The sequence below is a fragment of the Haliotis rufescens genome, unplaced genomic scaffold (assembly GCF_023055435.1).
Source record: "Haliotis rufescens isolate VD_foot unplaced genomic scaffold, xgHalRufe1.0.p SCAF_22, whole genome shotgun sequence".
NCBI lineage: Eukaryota > Metazoa > Mollusca > Gastropoda > Lepetellida > Haliotidae > Haliotis > Haliotis rufescens.
This window is the reverse complement of record NW_025963913.1, coordinates 12,378,653-12,405,243: the sequence shown is the minus strand read 5'-3', so window position 1 is coordinate 12,405,243 and position 26,591 is coordinate 12,378,653. Positions and strand designations below refer to the sequence as shown.

At 41.6% G+C, this 26,591-nt stretch overlaps 1 protein-coding gene across 8 annotated transcripts in view; it reads left to right on the top strand.

Moving 5' to 3' along the window:
- The window catches only part of LOC124118552 (SLIT-ROBO Rho GTPase-activating protein 1-like), a 207,929-nt gene that overhangs the window by 159,507 nt on the left and 21,831 nt on the right, over positions 1 to 26,591 (top strand). For 6 of the 8 annotated variants that reach the window (XM_048401518.1, XM_048401521.1, XM_048401520.1 and 3 more), the window contains exons 4-12: positions 1,450 to 1,512; positions 5,868 to 6,023; positions 8,169 to 8,297; positions 12,540 to 12,761; positions 13,904 to 13,927; positions 20,297 to 20,398; positions 21,142 to 21,309; positions 22,553 to 22,662; positions 25,870 to 26,033. In XM_048401518.1, the coding sequence (XP_048257475.1) occupies positions 1,450 to 1,512; positions 5,868 to 6,023; positions 8,169 to 8,297; positions 12,540 to 12,761; positions 13,904 to 13,927; positions 20,297 to 20,398; positions 21,142 to 21,309; positions 22,553 to 22,662; positions 25,870 to 26,033 (1,138 nt within the window). The remainder of the gene's footprint in view (positions 1 to 1,449; positions 1,513 to 5,867; positions 6,024 to 8,168; positions 8,298 to 12,539; positions 12,762 to 13,903; positions 13,928 to 20,296; positions 20,399 to 21,141; positions 21,310 to 22,552; positions 22,663 to 25,869; positions 26,034 to 26,591) is intronic. The other 2 variants (XM_048401517.1, XM_048401519.1) reach the window with 1 other exon arrangement.

Sequence of the window (26,591 nt, the reverse complement as noted above, 5' to 3'; positions counted from 1 at the left end):
GTATTTTCTGATATTACTGTGTGAAAAGCCACTATTATCAGAAAATAAGTGATGATAGATAGTACATAAATTAATTTTGTCATCATTTTCCGATCACTTGAACAATGACATTAAAAAAGAAATAGGTAAGTGGATATTATGAAATCTTACAATTGCCGAAAATTGCCATAAGTTTCACTTTCTTGGTGCTTAATCTGGACGTTATGAATGTGCTATCTTATATTTATTTTTTTAAGAATGAACTTGATTAAGTTATAAATGCATTATATAAAATGTGATAAACATTAACTTTCATATTTATGTACAGTTGGGTTAGATCTTTCAAATGGTGTATGACATGTAGTGGGAAAGATGTTTTAGAAGCTGATATTTTCCTTGATAAATGTAGGCTTCATCTATCACCTCAGAGTCTAGGGGAACTCAGTGTGATAGCAGTAAAAAGCTTCTGGTTGACTGGTGTTGAAAAAGTTATCAGAATCAGTTTATTCTAAAAAAAACACAAAAGGTGGTACAAGAGCATATTACAATAAATAATTATTTATATGTACAAATAGCAGGCAAGATGGCAGTTGATAATGTACAGATACAAATGTACATAGCATTAGATTTTACTTTTTCATTTTACATGTAACAAATGGTTGCAGTGTGGGCATAGTGGATGGTGTTAATATCTCTGCAATTGCATCTTTAAGTTCATAGAACTGTGATTCAGATCTTCATACTCCTTGTTTGGGGGCTGCTTCTGTCCTGCATATGGGATTTCTATTCCTTGTCATGGATTAGTTTACCATCTCGAAGATGTTGGATGTGCCTTGCCAACAATCTTGTGAAGGCAACAGTTCCACCCCACAAAGAACTAATGACAGAATGAAGTAGTCAACATTTTACAACCAATACATATGACATGTGAACACAGTTCACTTTTGAAGTTATAATTACCAACGTTCAAACATGTTCACCTCAACTCACCTGAATTCCCCCCCCCCCCCGACAGGTAGTCAGGTTTGTCCTCTTAATCCACCAGCAATCGCCCAATTTAGATTTTACGCTCGATGCCTACCCAAGGTTTTTTCCCAAATGACTAGGGGTGGGTGTAGTGCGGAGACGCCGGGTCCTATCTGATCATGTGTCCGTTGCAAGGGTCAGCTTGTCAGCTGATTGGTCAGTGTGCAAGATAATTAAAACTAATCTTGGATAAAACAACATGTCTTACTTGTTATCCTAAACATGTCTGACCAACTATTAATAATATAACCTGCAAATGTACACAAGGGATATTTGGCTTCATATCAGCAACTCCTAGCTGTCCCTTTAAGGTCCTTGTCAATTATTGAGACTTCAGTCATTTGTACAATGTTATGCCATGAGCTGATAATACAGAAACCTGTTTGTTAGTTTGGTTGTTATATTACTCAAATATTATGTCTGAGATAGATGTTTTTGTTGCAGTGTCGGGAAATTGGATCTGAATCACATGAAGATATGCTCAAAGTGCTCAATGAACTGCAGAGTGTAAGTACTGACAGCAGTCATAGGCCAGTAACACTCGTGTATTGACAGCAGTCATAGGCCAGTAACACTCATGTATTGATGGCAGTCATAGGCCAGTAACACTCATGTATTGACAGCAGTCATAGGCCAGTAACGCTCATGTATTGACAGCAGTCATAGGCCAGTAACACTCATGTATTGACAGCAGTCATAGGCCAGTAACACTCATGTATTGACAGCAGTCATAGGCCAGTAACCCTCGTGTATTGACAGCAGTCATAGGCCAGTAACACTCATGTATTGACAGCAGTCATAGGCCAGTAACACTCATGTACTGACAGCAGTCATATGCCAGTAACGCTCATGTATTGACAGCAGTCATAGGCCAGTAACACTCATGTATTGATGGCAGTCATAGGCCAGTAACACTCATGTATTGACAGCAGTCATAGGCCAGTAACACTCATGTATTGACAGCAGTCATAGGCCAGTAACACTCATGTATTGACAGCAGTCATAGGCCAGTAACACTCATGTATCACACACATACCTAACACAACAAATAACTGGCCACTCGGAAGAGGATATATTACCAATCAGTGCAGTTGTATCTGATTAGTAAACAGGATTCATTGCTGATGGAGTTGTATCTGATTAGTAAACAGGATTCATTGCTGATGGAGTTGTATCCGATTGGTAAACAGGATTCATTGCTGATGGAGTTGTATATGATTGGTAAACAGGATTCATTGCTGATGGAGTTGTATCCAATTCGTAAACAGGATTCATTGCTGATGGAGTTGTATATGATTGGTAAACAGGATTCATTGCTGATGGAGTTGTATCTGAGTGGTGAACAGGATTCATTGCTGATGGAGTTGTATCTGATTGGTAAACAGGATTCATTGCTGATGGAGTTGTATATGATTGGTAAACAGGATTCATTGTTGATGGAGTTGTATATGATTGGTAAACAGGATTCATTGCTGATGGAGTTGTATATGATTGGTAAACAGGATTCATTGCTGATGGAGTTGTATATGATTAGTAAACAGGATTCATTGCTGATGGAGTTGTATATGATTGGTAAACAGGATTCATTGCTGATGGAGTTGTATATGATTGATAAACAGGATTCATTGCTGATGGAGTTGTATATGATTGGTAAACAGGATTCATTGTTGATGGAGTTGTATATGATTGGTAAACAGGATTCATTGCTGATGGAGTTGTATACGGCTCCCATTAAAGAGGGAAGTTGAGTTTCTAGGTGTACCCCTGAGAACATTTGAAATGTTATGTGATGGTAAGGTCCTAAGGTGTAGGAGGTTGGTGTAAACCACTTGAGGATGGTTTGTAATGGAAGAAAAAAAGGTTGGTTTTGAGCCCACTCCCTGTCTTCTCATGCCATGAACAAATGAGATGGTAATCTTTAAATAAAGATTGATACAGAATTCAGAAGAATCAAGCCTTGCAGTGTAATGATGAGATGCTTCTATTTGGGGAAGAATCAATATGTAGAAAAATCCAAACAAGCACACTTTGAGAGTGATTATCCTTGGTGCCTCGTCATGTGTTGATGCCGAGAAGTCTGTCTGATCTGATGGGTAGGAAATCACAAATAAAAATCAATGTGATCATTCATGATGCACATAGACTAAACTCCAATATGCCTTCATTATTTGCTCCACTGTGCCCAGTAGTGAGTCAAAGGCCATGTACACTCAACCAGCAGCCATCTAGATGAGAGGTCACTCCTTGCAATGTCTGTGTTGGTTGTTTTAGTGGAATACTCTTATTAATGTTTGTGAGTTTACGACTATGTATCTCGGTGAAACCAGCTGAATTCCGTGGAGATGGAGCCTGGCCATGATGCCACCTGTGATCAGAAGAGGGCAAAAGGGCAGGTGTTGAATGGAGCAGGTGATACCCCTACCTTCAGGAGGCTAGTTATTAAAGACATAACACACATGTCAGCAATTATTTCTTATACATTCTATGAAATAAATTAAGCTAAACTTGATTATAATGTCACTTCATCCTTAGCAGGGCATGTCACGATCATGACTTTAGCTATGCATAATTTGTAATGTATCCAAATATGTTACTGATTGTACTTTTTGGATGGCCTTGTAATGGGGGACATTATCTTGATGGCCTTGTAATGGGGGACATTATCTTGATGGCCTTGTAATGGGGGACATCATCTTGATGGCCTTGTAATGGGGGACATTATCTTGATGGCCTTGTAATGGGGGACATTATCTTGATAGCATTGTAATGGGGGACATTATCTTGATGGCATTGTAATGGGGGACATTATCTTGATGGCCTTGGAATGGGTGGCATTGTAATGGGTGACATTATCTTGATGGCCTTGTAATGGATGACATCATCTTGATGGCCTTGTAGTGGGTGGCATTGTAATGGGTGACATTATCTTGATAACATTGTAATGGGTGACATTATCTTTTGGCCTTGTAATTGGTTGCATTGTAATTGGGGACATTATCTTGATGACATTGTAATGGGTGACATTATCTTGATAACATTGTAATTGGTGACATTATCTTGATGGCCTTGTAATGGGTGACATTATCTTGATGGCCTTGTAATGGGTGGCATTGTAATGGGTGACATTATCTTGATGGCATTGTAATGGGTGACATTATCTTTTGGCCTTGTAATTGGTTGCATTGTAATTGGGGACATTATCTTGATGACCTTGTAATGGGTGACATTATCTTTTGGCCTTGTAATTGGTTGCATTGTAATTGGGGACATTATCTTGATGACATTGTAATGGGTGACATTATCTTGATAACATTGTAATTGGTGACATTATCTTGATGGCCTTGTAATGGGTGACATTATCTTGATGGCCTTGTAATGGGTGGCATTGTAATGGGTGACATTATCTTGATGGCATTGTAATGGGTGACATTATCTTGTTGGCCTTGTAATGGATTACATTATCTTGTTGGCCTTGTAATGGGTGACATTATCTTGATGGCCTTGTAATGGATGACGTCATCTTGATGGCCTTGTAGTGGGTGGCATTGTAATGGGTAACATTATCTTGATGGCCTTGGAATGGATGACGTTATCTTGATGGCCTTGTAATGGGTGGCATTGTAATGGGTGACATTATCTTGATGACATTGTAATTGGTGACATTATCTTGATGACATTGTAATTGGTGACATTATCTTGATGGCCTTGTAATGGGTGACATTGTAATGGATGACATTATCTTGATGGCCTTGTAATGGGTGACATTATCTTGATGGCCTTGTAATGGGTGAAATTATCTTGTTGGCCTTGTAATGGTTGGCATTGTAATGGGTGACATTATCATGGATTACAATGGCCTCGTAAAGCTTAAACGTATGGATGGTACTTTAATTCATATGATCATGTTCTGTTTTCAAAATGCAATTCATACACTTTATAGACGCACAATTGCTCTATGTGTTGTGTTTATGCAATTTTCTCATTTGTCTTAGATCAGTTATTTGCATATTTGTAATGAGTAATTGAATTTAAGAACAGTTTAGTTCAGATTAAAAGTCATTTTCTTCTGTGTGACAAATCTTGTGATTTTAATTGACAATTTATTTAGTTTGAATAATTATTCCCTTCAATAGCAACCAGTCCAAAGATTTACAAGAGAATTCACTGTTAGAAGTGTCTTTGTGAAGATGTTTAGCTGAAAGTGTTGTCTGCCATGTGAGTGCTGGCTAAGACTGAGTGTAATTGAGGCAGGCTGTGGACTGTGGGTGGCTAACCCCAGCACAGCCAGATCAATACTGTGCACAGTGTTCAATTTCTGCTGACATGGGGAAACTGTGACATTGAGTTAGTCTTAGAAATAACTGGTTTTGTAACTTTGTTAGCTTTTTCAGTTTCAGTGCTAGCATTGGCAAACGAAGTGTTATATATGTCACACAAGATAATCATTACTGCCAGATATAGCAGATAAAATATGTATTTTCGTATTGTGCTTGATGAATTTATTTCCCTGGTATGTCTGAGTTAGCGTCTCTAAGGTAAGTTTTAATACAATTTTTACATGTAGTTTTTGTAAGTTCATTCTCCTCTTGCTTACATGGTGAACTTATGCTTGTAGGAAGAGGCAACTTACGGGATCGGGTGGTCAGACTCGCTGACTTGGTTGATGTATGTCATTGTATCCCAATTGCATTGATCGATGCTCGTGATGTCAATCACTGGATTGTCTGTCCAGACTTGATTATTTATAGACCGCTGTCATATAACTGGAATATTGCTGAGTGCGGTGTTAAACAACAAACGAACAAATACATGGCTGATTAGAAAACTTTTCTTTAGTAAACCATAGTTGTTTTTCAAATTAGGCAATGAAGACATACCACATTTACCAGTCGGAGAGCAAGCAGGCTGAATCCAAACTGAGAAGTGTGGAGTCCCAGAAAATGAAAGTTGAACAGCAGCTGTCAGGCAAGAATACAACCAGCCGCAAGTTGAAGGGCCTGGAGCGACAAGCAGAAAAGGTACTATTACAAGTCCAAAGTTGGGTGATGGGATAAGTCCAGCTAAAATTATACATGCTACATAGTATTAGTAGTCAGGAATGTGGATTATTTTTTAAATGTGTATGTGTATAAGTGTATGTTAAGGTGTACATCTTTGCATATATGACAATTTTGATTTTACAAAATTTACAGATTTCTGAGTTCTATTTGGTCATTCTAATTTCAGGAACCTAAATTTGAAAATGAAAAGTTTGGAAAGTTAATTTTTTGCATTTCCATGGCAACAACTTTTTTAGTGCTTGCAATTAGGCCATTTACAAAAAGGTCCAGTCAACTAATGCCTTGCACACAACCAAACATGTTATATTGGTGGTGGATATGAGTTTATTTGGGGGGTACAGGGTTTCAAAATGGTGGCCCAAGAGAAATGTTTACGAATGCTCAGAGACTGTTAGTTTAAGAGCTAAAACTAAAACTAACACTAAAACAAGTGCTAGTGGGAAAATATTGCGAAACGTTCAACTTTATAATCAAACACAATCTCATTTTGTCACACAATTAATATGTTTTTGTCATGTGAGTAAATATTCACTCCTAAAATCATTTTCTAGTCCTTCAAGTTAAAGTTGATTATGGGTTTTCATTGTGTCAGTATATTTTCTGCTTCTCAATGGATGCATTCTGTAGTCTTTTTGCAACCGTTTCTAAGTTTTATAAGTATATGGCTTGACGTCCAGTAAATCCCTGGAATTGATATCCGTTTCATAGCTGAAAACCATGTGATAACAATAGCTTTTGTACAGTCCATCAGTGAGGAATGGTCATGCTTATCGTGGGGATTCACAGAATTCAGTTGGCAGACATCAGGTCATGCAGTGTGTAGATCGGCACCACATTCTATGAGATTAATGGAAGTCCTGGATATATCACATGCCTGCCTATGGACAAGAATCCATGGCCAAGAAACATTTGATGTCTGCCAACTGACTTACTTAACATAAGTGAGCCTGGCATGACATCACATGCAGCTTCTTAGCCATAAAATAACATTTCTATAGGTTTCAAAGCATTCCTTACAAGTTTTGCTAGTTGATATGGTCTCTGTTTTTTATAATGGCTCAAGAAATGAGAGAAAGATTTTGCATCATTAAAATATTGCCCAAAGTCGGAAGCTTAAGAAGCGACCCATTATCAGTTGTACAGCCAGTAGCACAACTTCAGTTCCAATGAGTGCATTTTGATTAAATAGCGTCCATGAATAAGATAAAGAAATTGAAATAATTATTCCAAATTAAACAGAATGTTCTGACTGAAGCTTGCATTTGTATGCACTTCAACCATAAAAAACAAGATGTCTCAACAGATTATAATTATTTCAGGTTGATGTAAACAGTGCTCGGTTATTATCCAGAAACAGTGTTTGGTTATTATCCAGAAACAGTGTTTGAAATAATTTTAGGACCCAAAAAGACAGTCGGGCAGGTGACCCACAAGTGTTGCCTGCCCATCTTCAAATTTACATCCCTGGATTCAGACATTAAGAGACAAATCATGCTTTGATTCAGTTGAAATAATGCAAACAATCACTTGAGAATCTTCAAGGAGTTATAATTAATCTGAATTGTAAGTAGTCTTAAAATTATCTGCAAGACAGTTGGGCAGGTGGAGGCAAATTTCATGCAGCCCGACAGAAAAGTTACCAGCCATGGGCAGGCGGGCAGGCAGGCAGTTATTTCGAACACTGTCTAGAAACCAGCCATCACCTCACAAGTGTGTTTTGTTGTCTAGTTTCAACTGACAGGAATCATCATTGGATCTTCTTTCTATGTAGCTTAAGTAATCTTGTAAGATGTTGTGATAATTGTGAAGCAAACCAACAGGCACACCCTGTTCTAGTAAGCAGAGAGCTGTTGAACATCTCCCTGACAGCTACAGGGAAAAAGGTTCATGTACACTGGTCAAAGACTCAAGTTCCAAGTGTTGTACAATACATAGACATGCAGTTGTTAGGAGAGCATGATTTGCCCTGTCCATGGTTCTAGTCACCATGTAACACCTCATGTTGCCATGTGGGTACATGTGTGTTGCCATGTGGGTGCATGTATGTGGGTGTGTTGTAGTAGTAAATGAATTACAATTAATGTGCAAGATTTTATTTTGCAGCGTCAGTCTAAATACTCTGAGAACAAGTTGAAGTCGCTGAAAGCCCGGAACGACTACCTGCTCTGTATTGAAGGCGCCAACTCTGCCATCACCAAGTACTTCTCCGACGACATCTCAGACCTAATGGACGTAAGTCACGAAAGTGCACTATTTCATGACAGGATAAACCCAACAAATAAAAACAGTATCCGTTGGGATCATTTACAGATATATATATACTAATAAAAGTGATCAGGTAGGTCCTACTTTCAGTGTTTACTAACAACATGGCATTGCCCTTGACCCTCTGATATTGAGTCAGATTTGACCACCGGGGATCTGGACAAATTACTGGGATAATTGTTATAATTGTCAAAAGAAATAGTCCAAGATATGGAAATCTGTGGTGTAGCTAAGACCTTTTACATGTGTAGGCAACTTTGGACCCAAATTTTACTTTGTTTCATCTTGTGGCTGTGTGGGGACATATGACTGCATTTCGTCAGGTTGTCACAACATAAATTGACCTTGCAGACTCTAAACAAATGTGATGTAACAGATGCTAGAGAAGTGGATTGCCACGAAAGATGTTCACTGACAAAGTTATTTTTTGTGCGTTTATGAAATGACAAATTTTGGCTATATGGTAGTTAGGCCACTGTCTTAAATACAAGTTTCAGTTGGAACAATTTAACCTGTTGGCACAGTCTGACTAGTCACTCAGCCTGTGATGTTATATATTAATGCACCTATTCCAGGAAATCTGGCAATGTCTAGGTACCATTTGTGAGAGTTTTTTTTCAAAGACACTATATAATAAGGAGGTTATCATGCTTCTGTGTTTTTCTGATGGTAAATAACTCTTATTTGGAATATACACTATGTACTTAGCTCACCAATGCTTGATAAATACAATCAATGTTTATTCTTAATACAGGATATTTACTATCCCAAAACACACTTGTGTGATAACCTGTGTTTTACGGATTACTATATGTTTATCTGTCTGTAACAGTGAGGAGATACACCAGGTCATGCACCTCCACATGGCTTACACTTATCTGTCTGTGACAGTGAGGAGATACACCAGGTCATGCACCTCCACATGGCTTACACTTATCTGTCTGTGACAGTGAGGAGATACACCAGGTCATGCACCTCCACATGGCTTACACTTATCTGTCTGTGACAGTGAGGAGATACACCAGGTCATGCACCTCCACATGGCTTACACTTATCTGTCTGTGACAGTGAGGAGATACACCAGGTCATGCACCTCCACATGGCTTACACTTATCTGTCTGTGACAGTGAGGAGATACACCAGGTCATGCACCTCCACATGGCTTACACTTATCTGTCTGTGACAGTGAGGAGATACACCAGGTCATGCACCTCCACATGGCTTACACTTATCTGTCTGTGACAGTGAGGAGATACACCAGGTCATGCACCTCCACATGGCTTACACTTATCTGTCTGTGACAGTGAGGAGATACACCAGGTCATGCACCTCCACATGGCTTACACTTATCTGTCTGTGACAGTGAGGAGATACACCAGGTCATGCACCTCCACATGGCTTACACTTATCTGTCTGTGACAGTGAGGAGATACACCAGGTCATGCACCTCCACATGGCTTACACTTATCTGTCTGTGACAGTGAGGAGATACACCAAGTCATGCACCTCCACATGGCTTACACTTATCTGTCTGTGACAGTGAGGAGATACACCAGGTCATGCACCTCCACATGGCTTACACTTATCTGTCTGTGACAGTGAGGAGATACACCAAGTCATGCACCTCCACATGGCTTACACTTATCTGTCTGTGACAGTGAGGAGATACACCAGGTCATGCACCTCCACATGGCTTACACTTATCTGTCTGTGACAGTGAGGAGATACACCAAGTCATGCACCTCCACATGGCTTACACTTATCTGTCTGTGACAGTGAGGAGATACACCAGGTCATGCACCTCCACATGGCTTACACTTATCTGTCTGTGACAGTGAGGAGATACACCAGGTCATGCACCTCCACATGGCTTACACTTATCTGTATGTGACAGTGAGGAGATACACCAGGTCATGCACCTCCACATGGCTTACACTTATCTGTCTGTGACAGTGAGGAGATACACCAGGTCATGCACCTCCACATGGCTTACACTTATCTGTCTGTGACAGTGAGGAGATACACCAGGTCATGCACCTCCACATGGCTTACACTTATCTGTCTGTGACAGTGAGGAGATACACCAGGTCATGCACCTCCACATGGCTTACACTTATCTGTCTGTAACAGTGAGGAGATACACCAGGTCATGCACCTCCACATGGCTTACACTTATCTGTCTGTGACAGTGAGGAGATACACCAAGTCATGCACCTCCACATGGCTTACACTTATCTGTCTGTGACAGTGAGGAGATACACCAGGTCATGCACCTCCACATGGCTTACACTTATCTGTCTGTGACAGTGAGGAGATACACCAAGTCATGCACCTCCACATGGCTTACACTTATCTGTCTGTGACAGTGAGGATATACACCAGGTCATGCACCTCCACATGGCTTACACTTATCTGTCTGTGACAGTGAGGAGATACACCAGGTCATGCACCTCCACATGGCTTACACCTATCTGTCTGTGACAGTGAGGAGATACACCAGGTCATGCACCTCCACATGGCTTACACTTATCTGTCTGTGACAGTGAGGAGATACACCAGGTCATGCACCTCCACATGGCTTACACTTATCTGTCTGTGACAGTGAGGAGATACACCAAGTCATGCACCTCCACATGGCTTACACTTATCTGGATGAATGTTACAAGCAAGTAACAGTGCCAGAGTGTTTCTTGTGCCCTACTGGTGTGAAAACCACAACCCTGGCGATATCCTCTCTCTTAAGTCAAGCCTTCAACACTCATGCACTCCATTCAACGCTCTTGCACTCCATTCTACACTCATGCAGTCCATTCAACACTCATGCCCTCCATTCAACACTATTACTCCAGTGCAGTGTATAACAACATTCAGATTGAATGTTTAGATGCCTCCAAGTAAATTGCAATCATTATAATTTTTTTTCTGAAATCTTTCAAATAGTTGTGGACATTGTATTTGCAGATGGTGGGTAAAACTCTTAGTTGGGCCAGTGCCTCTACTCTGCAGCTATGAGATGTGTAATGTGAGACATCTTCACAGTGGGGTTTTCTGTAAACTTGGGCCAAATTTAACCCAAACTGAGATCATGGTAACCACACTCTGACAGTCAGCGCAGGAGAATATTGCAGGCAGAAACCTATTTTTTTGCTGGAGTATTCTATATTCCATGATAGAGAACATATTTGATATGATATTCTTTATCTTTGTAAGGTGTTTGTGATAGTATTGTTTTGTTGTACGAATGTAGCAGGGAAAAGTTTACGTAATATCTAAATCTAAATTTCTTGACAGCAGAGAAATTGATTGCTTCTCCTCTGACCAATGTGTGTGTGTTTTTGTGTGGCTGATAGATAGAAGAAGTGTGTGTCAGGGGGAACAGCAGGTTGCATCTTCCTGTTAGAATTCTCCCCACCCCCATGTCCCAGCTTGTCACAACACCTGACAAGCTCGTGTGGCCTCCTATGTAGAATGGTGCTACTTGAGGCACCAATGATTACAGGAGTGACAGCATTTACTTCCATGAAGGCCATCGTTCACCCTCTAAATATTTCTTGTGGTGAGTCATCACCTTTCAACATAGAGCCTAGCAGACGTACAGCTTTGTAGAACATGGCACTCAGATGGGATGAATATTACAAAGTAAATTCTGAAAACATGAAAACAAAACAAATTATTATATCCAAGCTGGGTATAAGTCAACTATTTTATTTCAGTCATTCTGAACCTGATCATTTGCATGTGTTTGTGAAACATGTAGACCCTAAATAGTTGCAAAGGGTTGTTAGGGCTTTCTCCAGAGGAAAACCAGTGTCTTCATGCTGTCATGGACACTCATTTAGTCAGATAACTTTTTGTTGAAAAATATGTGAGGAACTGTTGAGGCAATAAAAGAGATGCCACAAACAGCTGCTATACTGTGTTGTGTGATGTTGATGGTGATGTTGATGGTGTTGAGTAACGTTGATGGTGTTGTGTGATGTTAATGGTGTTGTGAACTGGAGGCAGTGGACAATGTTGTTCATGTGGATCAGTTATTGTTTGGTATGTCCTAGAATATGGAAAAACATATGTTATGACAACTTTATGTATTCTGTCATGTTTGAAGCCATACCCAGTGTTCAGCAGTGTGACTCATCAGAAGGGTACAACTCTAATAAGGATTTGTTTCCAGTAGTTGGAGATGATGAGTATAATTCTCCCTTGTTTCAGTGCATGGACTTTGGCTACCACAACTCTGTAGGACGAACTATGATGATGTACCTCTCAGTACACGAACAACTGAAGCAGACGCACCAGTCAGCCATTGAGTCCATCAACAAGAACATCTCAGACCTTGACTCAAGGGCAGATAAGCAGAAGTTCATGGAGCTGAATAATCAAATGTTCATGCTACCCAAGAAATTTGAGTTCCAACCCTTCAAGGGAGATGAGGTTAGTGCACTATGATCATGCATTCTTTCAAGAGACCTTTTGTGTGATGAAGTCACAGACTGCAGCGGCCATAGCATCCATATCAGATATGGATTTCACAAGGCAGAATTGTATCTAATACAAGTTTTAGGATATAACATATATCATTTGGAGAAAATATGCTGAAAACATAATTCCTAAGCATAGACCTGCATAGATGGGTGTTGGGTCAATTGTATCAAGCTAATGGTGTGTTGTACGTAGCACCAGTAAGCCCTTTTGTATTGTCATTCTACATAGGAAAGGAACATTCTCGTCTGGTAGGAACTGAAAATTGAATTAATATGAAACAAACAGAATTGTGAAAAGGGAATTGTTTTTAGGTGGGACTGGTTTGAGGAAGGACATGTTGGATGACATTGTTTCTTTTTCCCCTCTCCGTGGTGGTGCCAGTGATGGTGTTCTTCTTGCTGTTGTGCTACGATGACCAGGGTTGTCAAACACACAGCAAATAAACATCAATTTGCTGTGTCAAATGTTCTATGCTTCATGGTCTTCATTTCAACTGAAATATATGTTTCGTTCTATTTGTAGTTACAATTGCAATTTCTGTCAAAGCCATTTTAGTTGCTAGGCAATATATTTTATGCCAATAATTATGAAAGTACCATTCAGTTTTGTATGTGCTAGTCTCCTGTTAGTTTCATGATTTAAACACAAAGCCAACATCAGGATGTGCCAACTGAAAGTTGTGATGAGGCGTCTTGGCCCAAGATCAGGCCTCATCTGTCATCATCACCATTGACTGACATCCTAGTCTAGTCACGCAGCTTCACTAGATTCCCAGTTCGAATAATAGATTACTTTCGTATTAATATATACTATTTTCCCTCACTACTAAATCAATAGTTTGAAGTTGCTTCTTTGCATGTAAAACATCTAATGACTTTTTCTGCACAATTAATTGTCTACATCTCTTATTGGAATAAGGTACTGTAAGTCTATGAAGAAGACTGCTGTTTGAGTTGGGAGAAAGTCTTTGTAATATGCTGGCTGTAGTACAAACAGACAAATGAATTTGGCTTTGAGAACTAGTCACGTGACCTGTTGAATTACGATGCTAAGTCATGTGACATTCTGAAGATAATCTGATTGGTCTTCAGGGTGTGAAAGAAATACAAATCCCCGTGAGTAATTCTGTTGTCTTTCCCTCATGTTGTCATTTGCCTGTTGCATGACCCCTGTTTCATTTTGACCATTGGTTTCTGTTACCGTGAAACTGTTTCTGTCTACCATGTCTCCTAGTCCCCGTTCTTAGGACTTGTGTTGGTTTTGTTTATTTTGTAGATTTTGTAGCTGCAGCTTTAGATATCTACTGGCCATGATACACGTCCCCTCTTATGATTGGTCCTCCCTTTATGTTCAACTTGTTGTACAAATTAAGGATAAAAGAAATGGAACTGTCAGTTATTCTTCTGTTAACGTATTGTGGCTTGACGCTTAGCAATTTACATTAATAATATGACTTAAGTAATCATATTTCAGTATTAACATTACTCTTTATTACCAGTAATGTTTTCTATAGTGTGTGTTATCTTAGGAAGCTCTGATACATTTGTGAAACACTGGTGATGTAGCCAGGGATGTAACTTGGCTCTTGCCACCAGCCACAACCAGTCTCATGTTTTGAGGGTTAGTAGAAGAAGACTATTTTAAGTGGATATCCTTACACTAGGACTGGGGTGAGTCCAAATTTACTACCCGGGTACCCACCCCTCTATTACCTGACCCTACCCGGGTAACCGCTGTAGGTCTCAAGAGGTAGGTACAAACTGTCCGATTGGGAAAAGTTTGACCGTAGCTCTGGCATAATGTGTTTAGATACATGTATGAAATGTTATGGTGGATACACTGAAGTTGACTGAATTTTTGTTTTTATTCAAACATATAAAAGTCAGAAGGAAGGGGCGTAGTAGTCAGGAAGAACTGCGAACATTAGTGACTTGTAGTTTCAACATAGAGTTTTAGATACTTTATGTCATTAAACAATATATCACGTGACTAACCACGGGTCGGTGTAGTCCTGTGGGTACCCGGGTCCTACTCAATACCCTACTGACCCGAGTTCCTAGTTACCTGTCCCAGCCCTTCCTTACACGTTGTCACTATCCAGGCAGGTAAAGCTGAGTTAATTAGTATAAACAAAGTTATTTTAGAATTGTAAACTCTGTAAAAAAGCCTGTTTTGTTATGGAGGCCTAGTAGTCCAAGATTCCTCTGCCATGAGTGGAAACCAATATTCAATACTGTAGGATAAAGCTATGATCCCCCATTCAACAGCCCAGGAAGCCGGACGAATGACACATGTTAGCCAGCGGTCACTGTCTGCCAAGTGCTCCATAGTACTAGCCATGTACACAGTGTTCCATATCACTAGCTGTGTACACAGTGCTCCATAGTACTAGCCATGTACACAGTGTTCCATATCACTAGTTGTGTACACAGTGTTCCATATCACTAGCTGTGTACACAGTGTTCCATATCACTAGCTGTGTACACAGTGTTCCATATCACTAGTTGTGTACACAGTGTTCCATATCACTAGTTGTGTACACAGTGTTCCATATCACTAGCTGTGTACACAGTGTTCCATATCACTAGTTGTGTACACAGTGTTCCATATCACTAGTTGTGTACACAGTGTTCCATATCACTAGCTGTGTACACAGTGTTCCATATCACTAGTTGTGTACACAGTGTTCTATATCACTAGTTGTGTATACAGTGTTCCATATCATTAGTTGTGTACACAGTGTTCCATATCACTAGTTGTGTACACAGTGTTCCATATCACTATCAAGATCAAATATTAGATTTTCTTTCAATAAGAAACAATATGCAAATATGCTTTTTGTAACGTGTGTGTAAGTTGCTGTGTATTTAACAAATGTGTCTGCCTATACTCAACATAATTCAAGCATGTTACATCAACAGACAAAATTTCATATCATGCACATTCCAAGCACACTAAATACAGCCTAGCTGGTGTTGTCTCGTGCACACTCATAACTGTTCCAGTTAAGCCATGGAGTGGAAATACAGACACAGAATTTGATTCTGTTTTCACTTTGTTTAGGGCCTTCAAGCAGTCCCTGTCCCCCTTCACAACCTGCCCCTTCTGTTGGCTCACCTTGAGTCTGTGTAGCCTGTCCCCCTTCACAACCTGCCCCTTCTGTTGGCACACCTTGAGTCTGTGTAGCCTGTCCCCCTTCACAACCTGCCCCTTCTGTTGGCACACCTTGAGTCTGTGTAGCCTGTCCCCCTTCACAACCTGCCCCTTCTGTTGGCACACCTTGAGTCTGTGTAGCCTGTCCCCCTTCACAACCTGCCCCTTCTGTTGCCTCACCTTGAGTCTGTGTAGCCTTGCTCACCTTGAGTCTGTGTAGCCTGTCCCCCTTCACAACCTGCCCCTTCTGTTGCCTCACCTTGAGTCTGTGTAGCCTGTCCCCCTTCACTACCTGCCCCTTCTGTTGGCACACCTTGAGTCTGTGTAGCCTGTCCCCCTTCACTACCTGCCCCTTCTGTTGGCACACCTTGAGTCTGTGTAGCCTGTCCCCCTTCACAACCTGCCCCTTCCTTTTGGCACACCTTGAGTCTGTGTAGCCTGTCCCCCTTCACAACCTGCCCCTTCTGTTGCCTCACCTTGAGTCTGTGTAGCCTTGCTCACCTTGAGTCTGTGTAGCCTGTCCCCCTTCACAACCTGCCCCTTCTGTTGGCACACCTTGAGTCTGTGTAGCCTGTCCCCCTTCACAACCTGCCCCTTCCTTTTGGCACACCTTGAGTCTGTGTAGCCTGTCCCCCTTCACAACCTGCCCCTTCCTTTTGGCACACCTTGAGTCTGTGTAGCCTGTCCCCCTTCACAACCTGCCCCTTCTGTTGGCACACCTTGAGTCTGTGTAGCCTGTCCCCCTTCACTACCTGCCCCTTCTGTTGCCTCACCTTGAGTCTGTGTAGCCTGTCCCCCTTCACTACCTGCCCCTTCCTTTTGGCACACCTTGAGTCTGTGTAGCCTGTCCCCCTTCACAACCTGCCCCTTCTGTTGCCTCACCTTGAGTCTGTGTAGCCTTGCTCACCTTGAGTCTGTGTAGCCTGTCCCCCTTCACAACCTGCCCCTTCTGTTGGCACACCTTGAGTCTGTGTAGCCTGTCCCCCTTCACAACCTGCCCCTTCTGTTGGCACACCTTGAGTCTGTGTAGCCTTGCTCACCTTGAGTCTGTGTAGCCTGTCCCCCTTCACTACCTGCCCCTTCTGTTGCCTCACCTTGAGTCTGTGTAGCCTTGCTCACCTTGAGTCTGTGTAGCCTGTCCCCCTTCACAACCTGCCCCTTCTGTTGGCACACCTTGAGTCTGTGTAGCCTGTCCCCCTTCACAACCTGCCCCTTCTGTTGGCACACCTTGAGTCTGTGTAGCCTTGCTCACCTTGAGTCTGTGTAGCCTGTCCCCCTTCACTACCTGCCCCTTATGTTGCCTCACCTTGAGTCTGTGTAGCCTTGCTCACCTTGAGTCTGTGTAGCCTGTCCCCCTTCACAACCTGCCCCTTCTGTTGCCTCACCTTGAGTCTGTGTAGCCTGTCCCCCTTCACTACCTGCCCCTTCTGTTGCCTCACCTTGAGTCTGTGTAGCCTGTCCCCCTTCACTACCTGCCCCTTCTGTTGCCTCACCTTGAGTCTGTGTAGCCTGCCCCCCTTCACAACCTGCCCCTTCTGTTGGCACACCTTGAGTCTGTGTAGCCTGTCCCCCTTCACAACCTGCCCCTTCCTTTTGGCACACCTTGAGTCTGTGTAGCCTGTCCCCCTTCACTACCTGCCCCTTCCTTTTGGCACACCTTGAGTCTGTGTAGCCTGTCCCCCTTCACTACCTGCCCCTTCTGTTGGCACACCTTGAGTCTGTGTAGCCTTGCTCACCTTGAGTCTGTGTAGCCTGTCCCCCTTCACTACCTGCCCCTTCTGTTGGCACACCTTGAGTCTGTGTAGCCTGTCCCCCTTCACAACCTGCCCCTTCTGTTGGCACACCTTGAGTCTGTGTAGCCTTGCTCACCTTGAGTCTGTGTAGCCTGTCCCCCTTCACTACCTGCCCCTTCTGTTGCCTCACCTTGAGTCTGTGTAGCCTGTCCCCCTTCACTACCTGCCCCTTCTGTTGCCTCACCTTGAGTCTGTGTAGCCTGTCCCCCTTCACAACCTGCCCCTTCTGTTGGCACACCTTGAGTCTGTGTAGCCTTGCTCACCTTGAGTCTGTGTAGCCTGTCCCCCTTCACTACCTGCCCCTTCTGTTGCCTCACCTTGAGTCTGTGTAGCCTGTCCCCCTTCACTACCTGCCCCTTCTGTTGCCTCACCTTGAGTCTGTGTAGCCTGCCCCCCTTCACAACCTGCCCCTTCTGTTGGCACACCTTGAGTCTGTGTAGCCTGTCCCCCTTCACAACCTGCCCCTTCCTTTTGGCACACCTTGAGTCTGTGTAGCCTGTCCCCCTTCACTACCTGCCCCTTCCTTTTGGCACACCTTGAGTCTGTGTAGCCTGTCCCCCTTCACTACCTGCCCCTTCTGTTGGCACACCTTGAGTCTGTGTAGCCTTGCTCACCTTGAGTCTGTGTAGCCTGTCCCCCTTCACTACCTGCCCCTTCTGTTGGCACACCTTGAGTCTGTGTAGCCTGTCCCCCTTCACAACCTGCCCCTTCTGTTGGCACACCTTGAGTCTGTGTAGCCTGTCCCCCTTCACAACCTGCCCCTTCTGTTGGCACACCTTGAGTCTGTGTAGCCTGTCCCCCTTCACAACCTGCCCCTTCTGTTGGCACACCTTGAGTCTATGTAGCCCGTCCCCCTTCACAACCTGCCCCTTCTGTTGGCACACCTTGAGTCTGTGTAGCCTGTCCCCCTTCACAACCTGCCCCTTCTGTTGCCTCACCTTGAGTCTGTGTAGCCTGTCCCCCTTCACAACCTGCCCCTTCTGTTGGCACACCTTGAGTCTGTGTAGCCTGTCCCCCTTCACAACCTGCCCCTTCTGTTGCCTCACCTTGAGTCTGTGTAGCCTGTCCCCCTTCACAACCTGCCCCTTCTGTTGGCACACCTTGAGTCTGTGTAGCCTGTCCCCCTTCACAACCTGCCCCTTCTGTTGGCACACCTTGAGTCTGTGTAGCCTGTCCCCCTTCACAACCTGCCCCTTCTGTTGGCACACCTTGAGTCTGTGTAGCCTGTCCCCCTTCACAACCTGCCCCTTCTGTTGGCACACCTTGAGTCTGTGTAGCCTGTCCCCCTTCACAACCTGCCCCTTCTGTTGGCACACCTTGAGTCTGTGTAGCCTGTCCCCCTTCACAACCTGCCCCTTCTGTTGGCACACCTTGAGTCTGTGTAGCCTGTCCCCCTTCACAACCTGCCCCTTCTGTTGGCACACCTTGAGTCTGTGTAGCCTTGCTCACCTTGAGTCTGTGTAGCCTGTCCCCCTTCACAACCTGCCCCTTCTGTTGGCACACCTTGAGTCTGTGTAGCCTTGCTCACCTTGAGTCTGTGTAGCCTGTCCCCCTTCACTACCTGCCCCTTCTGTTGGCACACCTTGAGTCTGTGTAGCCTGTCCCCCTTCACAACCTGCCCTTCTGTTGGCACACCTTGAGTCTGTGTAGCCTGTCCCCCTTCACAACCTGCCCCTTCTGTTGGCACACCTTGAGTCTGTGTAGCCTGTCCCCCTTCACAACCTGCCCCTTCTGTTGGCACACCTTGAGTCTGTGTAGCCTAGCTGGTATCCGGGTTGTTGAAAGTATCCACCCGCAGATATCCAACAGACTTCTTTATTGCCTGTAAGATCAGGACTACTCATACATATTTAGCCATCTAGCCAACTGGTGTCTTTGTTCTCCGTTTGCCTGACTGCTAAGACTTCAGTCAACTGAGTTTATGAAGTGTGGTTTCAGGAATGTGAATATTTTATGAGTGCTTCTATAATTGCTGTTTGTGTGGTCGTTATTTAACCTGTGAGAACAAGTATCTCATGATACGCAATGCTATTGCAGTAATGGTAGATAAATGTTGTTAACTCTCTTGTTATTCTTGTTTCAGACTTTTTATAAAATCTCTGTATACTGTGTCAGCAACAAATTTTTATTAATCATTTGGAGAGTATTTTCTTTCTAAATTGTTTCAAAAGGTGTGTAATGTATTGCTCAGGGAGATTTGGGTTAGAATTGGCCTTCAGCAACCCATGCTTGTTGTAAGAGGCAACTAACAGGATCGGGTGGTCAGGCCCGCTGACTTGTTTGATGCATGTCAACATATCCCAATTGCATATATCGATGCTCATGATGTCAATCACTGGACTGTCTGGTCCAGACTCGATTATGTGCAGACCGCCGTCATATAGCTGGGCTATTGCTGAGTTCAGCGATAAACAACAAAAAACAAACAAAAATAGTGTTCTTGTCGTAAAATATTTACTGACCGTAATAACTATCTGTGATAACTGTATGAAAAGTACATTGCATATATTGTACATTTACATTTGGTCTGTGTTTCAGGTTCGGCAGATCAGTGCTCAAAAACCTGTACAAGATGACCTAGTGCAGCGCCATCAGAGCATTGGGGAGCGGCTCGCATCTCTCACTGCGGAGAATAACGAGGTCAGTCTCAAACTACAGCAGAAAATGCCTGGCATGTCTCACAGCGACTTATTTTGACGTTGTCTCCCTCTGTGGATCATAGCTCGGTGGTTTGCCTGCTTCTGACGTGGTGATTTACAGGCCATCGTGATATGACAGGAATATTGCTGATGTGCATAAAACAATATTTACTTACTCATATCTCTTCTTTCTGCCCAGACATGTAAGAGGAATCATTAAGTTACTGTCATGTCTTAGGGCTTGATTTAGCTGTATAAAACATGCACCTTTGCAACCTATAAATGAACAATGCAACCTTACATAAGGTCTACTTGCACCAAGTGCATGTCAAAACAAAACAAACAGATTTTCTATTATCTTTGAACACACTCTGTACCTCTAAACATCATTTACCATACTACTACATGACTAATTACTGTGTTATGTGCAATTCATGAGAGATCTGAGATTTCACTTTTTTTACACTAGTTTATACATCAATGTTTGAACTTTGATAAATTTATGGGACCAGAGTGCAACCTGGTTTTGTCCGGTGCAACTAGATTTTCATGCCAACATACACTAGGTGCAAGTTAAGTCAAGTTCCTTAGATAGAGCCCTGCCCTCAGTTCTGAGAATCTGTGACTGTCTTACTTAAACATTCTCTGATGGTTGGAATCAACATAATTCTTGATCGCCAAGGGGACAAAAACTGATCATGAAAGTTTTATTAACAAATTAGCCTGAACTCCTGATATTTTCAGATTTGGAAGACATTGGAGACAACAGAAAGAGCTCTTGTTGATCTTATACAAGTGAAGGACTATGATGTGTCAAAGTTTTTCCGAGATGAGAATCCACCACCCAAGTCACCACATGAAGATGCTAAATATCGAAATGATCGTCAAGAGACAGAAATATTCTATTTGTCAGTAAGTGATATTGGGTGTGTCCCTGCTTCTATGGTGCTAGGGTCCATTCAACAAAGATATCGTAGCACTAAGGTGATCGTAACTCCTATACTTTAACATATACGACTTACGACTGTTACGACTTACGACTGTTGTTGCGCTACCATCGCTATGTGTCACGGGGCACTGCTGCACTTGCCATCTCTATCTGTATTGTCACAGCACACACACTGTAAGCAGATTAATATAAAGAGCAGGACTTCTTGTCAGTCAAACCAAACCAAATCAAATCACATCCACTTACCGTATTTTCTTGAGTATAGTGCGCACCCATGTATAATGCGCACCCCCCTCTAGCGGGTTCAATATTTTGAAAAAAAGAACCCCTTTCAGCGAAGTCCGGCAAACAAACGGGTGATGAGAAACTTTGTCAGTACAAATTCGAAATTTGGGATAAAAAATCACCAGACATGTTGATTTACCGTTTAAATTGTATTTTTTGTTCAGCTAGGCATTGTTTTATATCCAGGGGTCAAAAGTTGTATCTGAAACTATTTTTTTATCGGAAATAATATATATTCCAATATCTTGTTAATTTAGAAGCAGCTTTTACTAAACATATTTAAAATAATAATAACCCTAAGCGAAGCAGCTGATCGCTATTGTCAGGTATTATTTTTTACATGGAACCAGTCTGACCAAGGCTCCCGTGCACGTGATCGCGTGATCGCGAGAATTACGTGTTGACATAGAATCGTCCAACAAAAACAAATATGACTTTTAACGAATCAAAGTATGGCATTTATGATATATGTATCCATTCTCTGTCAACTAAAGTTCGTTTCAAGGCGTAAATAGCGGTAATCTGACCGTGGTTGCTGTTAACAGCGGTGAGTTGTGCGATCTTCCGATCGCTTCACACACTATTTCGCTGAAATTAATTAAAACAATATTAAAAGTAATTTTGAATAAAATTAATGAAATAAGTTACAAACATAAGTCCAGATATACAAAGAACACTTTTTATAGCCAGACAGTGTAATTACATGAATAATTTGCGAACTTCAGTGTGGATTTGTTGACATGGTATTTCCGGTGTTACGTGCTCACGGTAATGTCTTTCCATGGGGGAAAAAACATCAAAACTCATTAATTCGTGTATAATGCGCACCCCCTTCTACACAGCTGTGTTTTGGGGAAAAAATGTGCGCACTATACTCAAGAAAATACGGTACCTTAAGTATGTTTTCTATTTTGTTTTCAGAAATTCCGGGAGTATACATTAAGCTGCAATCGTCTGGCACGCCTTCAGTCCAAGTACAATGCAATACAGAAAGCTTTGGGAGAAAAGGATCTATCGTCTGGGGTGACAAGGTAAAGAATGCAAAGGAAATGATTATACATTTTCAAGGAAAGAAACCAGCCTTTACTCTTTCAACACCGTAGGCCGGTATACCGGCCAAGAAGCATCGAGTCCCCAGACACTGTAGGCCGGTATACCGGCCAAGAAGCATCGAGTCCCCAGACACTGTAGGCCGGTATACCGGCCAAGCCGTAGTCACGTCAAAATAGTATATATTTTTATGAACCTACCTGTCATATCATTTATTTATTAAATCTATCCCATTTCACAATGTCTGAAATACGTATTCCATTTCAATTTATCATTTTTTATCGATAAATTAAAAAATTATTCACTATTTCCCGCAGTGTTATTGAAAATAAGCTTCTCGGACACACACTTCCACAACTGGTCCACATGGAACATGTCAAAAGAGCAAAGTAAAGACATTTCAAGCAAATCTTTACGTATATTATACAAAGTAATAAATAAAACCAACAAATATATATCTAAAAGTTGTCAAGCTTACATCTAAGATATTATTTCCATCTTTTCGTGCGATCGCATATAATGTAAGTCAAATGACATCTTTCGTCTCCTTGAATTCTTGGCCTGGACACGATGTTTAATGCAAAAATATATATGCATGAATTTTTTTTGTCACATCTCGTAACCTGGCACAATACATTCACGAGGTTCCTTCGTTTTTATATATATCATGATTTCCTGCTTAAAACTTTCAGAATAACACGATTTAACAAAAGTCTTTTGTCAACTTCTGAAATTTATAATATACACGAGGCGGTAGCATAGCTGTGATTTGATTGGCTGCCTTAGGTCACGTACTCAAATTTGACCAATCACGAACCTTGTAGCAGATTTCGGCAAGAAAGCGTCATTAGAAACCAAGTTTTATCCAATGAAATCACATGTTATAACTATGGAAAAACTCCAGGCAATGTTATGAGCGTGTAGATGAAGGAATAAGCTTTCTAGCGATGTGTCGTATGCCAGTCTTCGACGAATGTGTTATTCATATGCAGACTCGAAAACGGGGGTATTTCTTCATGTTACTGAGCGGACAGCCGCTGTTATCGGGAAATGGGTGATGAAAGATACTATTTATAATTCTTTTTAAAATGATTTTCCAACTACGTAAACAATGAAAATAAAACAGAAATAGGTAAGTGGATTTTATTGAATCTTATATTTGCCGAAAATTGTCAAGTTTTGGTTGACTGGTGTTGAAAGAGTTAAATTGAGTTGCAGTTTATAATGAAGAAATGGATATTGTAGAAGAGTATACAGTATATTGCTGTGTATAAGGCAAGTTTTTTGTACCTAGAATTAGGGGGCTTTAAAGGGGGACGCCTTATACCTGGGGTGCTTATAGACGGCGATATACGGTAAGTACCCTGCTACTGTCATCATACTGTACAGAGCATTCTATCTTTCAATTTCCACTGCTTGTATGGGAATCAGATCATTCAAAACAAAAATAGAATAATGAAAATTGTAAATAATGCAAATAATATTACTGGATTTTTGCCTAGCCTAGGCATGTATTAAGAAGAACAAATTATGAAATAAGCCCATTAAATCCTAAATGACAACAGTCCTGCATTATTCTCCCAGGGTTCGCACAGATTTGAAACATGCTTGAATTTGACCATGTCTGATTGAAAGGTGCTTCATTCTGACATTTTACCATCTAAGTGCTGGAATGTTTTTGGCAGTTCTTGAAAAGTGCTCGAATGTAAATAAAATCGGACTAACTATAACAAAATTGCTACTGAAAATTATTATTGATCGTTTTATATGCATTGTTTACTTCCTGATGCTTGTAACATAAAAAGAAATAATGTTTTCTGTCTAACTATTATGGATACATGAGTTAATTCCTTTATGCATTGTATTACTGAATATAGTTTAGTTAACGTTATCATGAGCGGCACTTGAAACTCTAGACTGGTTCAATCAACATTACATGTACAGCTTCATTAAGAATTCATTATAAGAAAGTCTATCTTGTCTTATCTCACCTAAGGTCAGGGGTCAGGAGTGAGGCAACATGGGTGGAAGGGTGTGGTCATGCAATGGAAGATGGTGGTCATTGTGGAGACACTATCAGAAGTGTATTTAGAGGACATTCAGTGTAAGATATGTGAGTGGTTATTGTGGAGACACTATCAGGAGTGTATTTAGAGGACATTCAGTGTAAGATATGTGAGTGGTTATTGTGGAGACACTATCAGAAGTGTATTTAGAGGACATTCAGTGTAAGATATGTGAGTGGTTATTGTGGAGACACTATCAGAAGTGTATTTAGAAGACATTCAGTGTAAGATATGTGAGTGGTTATTGTGGTGACACTATCAGAAGTGTATTTAGAGGACATTCAGTGTAAGATATGTGAGTGGTTATTGTGGAGACACTATCAGAAGTGTATTTAGAGGACATTCAGTGTAAGATATGTGAGTGGTTATTGTGGAGACACTATCAGAAGTGTATTTAGAAGACATTCAGTGTAAGATATGTGAGTGGTTATTGTGGTGACACTATCAGAAGTGTATTTAGAGGACATTCAGTGTAAGATATGTGAGTGGTTATTGTGGTGACACTATCAGAAGTGTATTTAGAGGACATTCAGTGTAAGATATGTGAGTGGTTATTGTGGTGACATTATCAGAAGTGTATTTAGAGGTGATCAGTGTAAGATATGTGAGTGGTTATTGTGGAGACACTATCAGAAGTGTATTTAGAGGACATTCAGTGTAAGATATGTGAGTGGTTATTGTGGAGACACTATCAGAAGTGTATTTAGAGGACATTCAGTGTAAGATATGTGAGTGGTTATTGTGGAGACACTATCAGAAGTGTATTTAGAGGACATTCAGTGTAAGATATGTGAGTGGTTATTGTGGAGACACTATCAGAAGTGTATTTAGAGGACATTCAGTGTAAGATATGTGAGTGGTTATTGCGGTGACACTATCAGAAGTGTATTTAGAGGACATTCAGTGCAAGATATGTGAGTGGTTATTGTGGAGACACTATCAGAAGTGTATTTAGAGGACATTCAGTGTAAGATATGTGAGTGGTTATTGTGGAGACACTATCAGAAGTGTATTTAGAGGTGATCAGTGTAAGATATGTGAGTGGTTATTGTGGAGACACTATCAGAAGTGTATTTAGAGGTGATCAGTGTAAGATACATGAGTGTTTTTGGTTTATTTCAGACCACCTGCTCTCCCACCCAAACCTCAGAAACGGCGCATAGGTAGAACCCCCCCAGTTGGCCAGCCGAAGTTGTTCGGGGGGAGCCTTGAGGAGTACTGTGAGGCCCTGAATGTGGATATTCCTCGCATCATTCGCAGCTGTATACGAGTCGTCAACCTGTATGGTGAGAATAGTGATGCCTGTGTTGAGTGGTCAGCCTGTATGGAGTGGTCAGCCTGCGTTGAATGTTCAGCCTGAGTATGTTGATTGAGTATGATGTATGGAGCCATGCTGGCTGTACTGCAATATGTTGATTGAGTATGATGTATGGAGCCATGCTGGCTGTACTGCAGTATGTTGATTGAGTATGATGTATGGAGCCATGCTGGCTGTACTGCAGTATGTTGATTGAGTATGATGTATGGAGCCATGCTGGCTGTACTGCAATATGTTGGTTGAGTATGATGTATGGAGCCATGCTGGCTGTACTGCAGTATGTTGATTGAGTATGATGTATGGAGCCATGCTGGCTGTACTGCAATATGTTGATTGAGTATGATGTATGGAGCCATGCTGGCTGTACTGCAATATGTTGATTGAGTATGATGTATGGAGCCATGCTGGCTGTACTGCAATATGTTGATTGAGTATGATGTATGGAGCCATGCTGGCTGTACTGCAATATGTTGGTTGAGTATGATGTATGGAGCCATGCTGGCTGTACTGCAATATGTTGATTGAG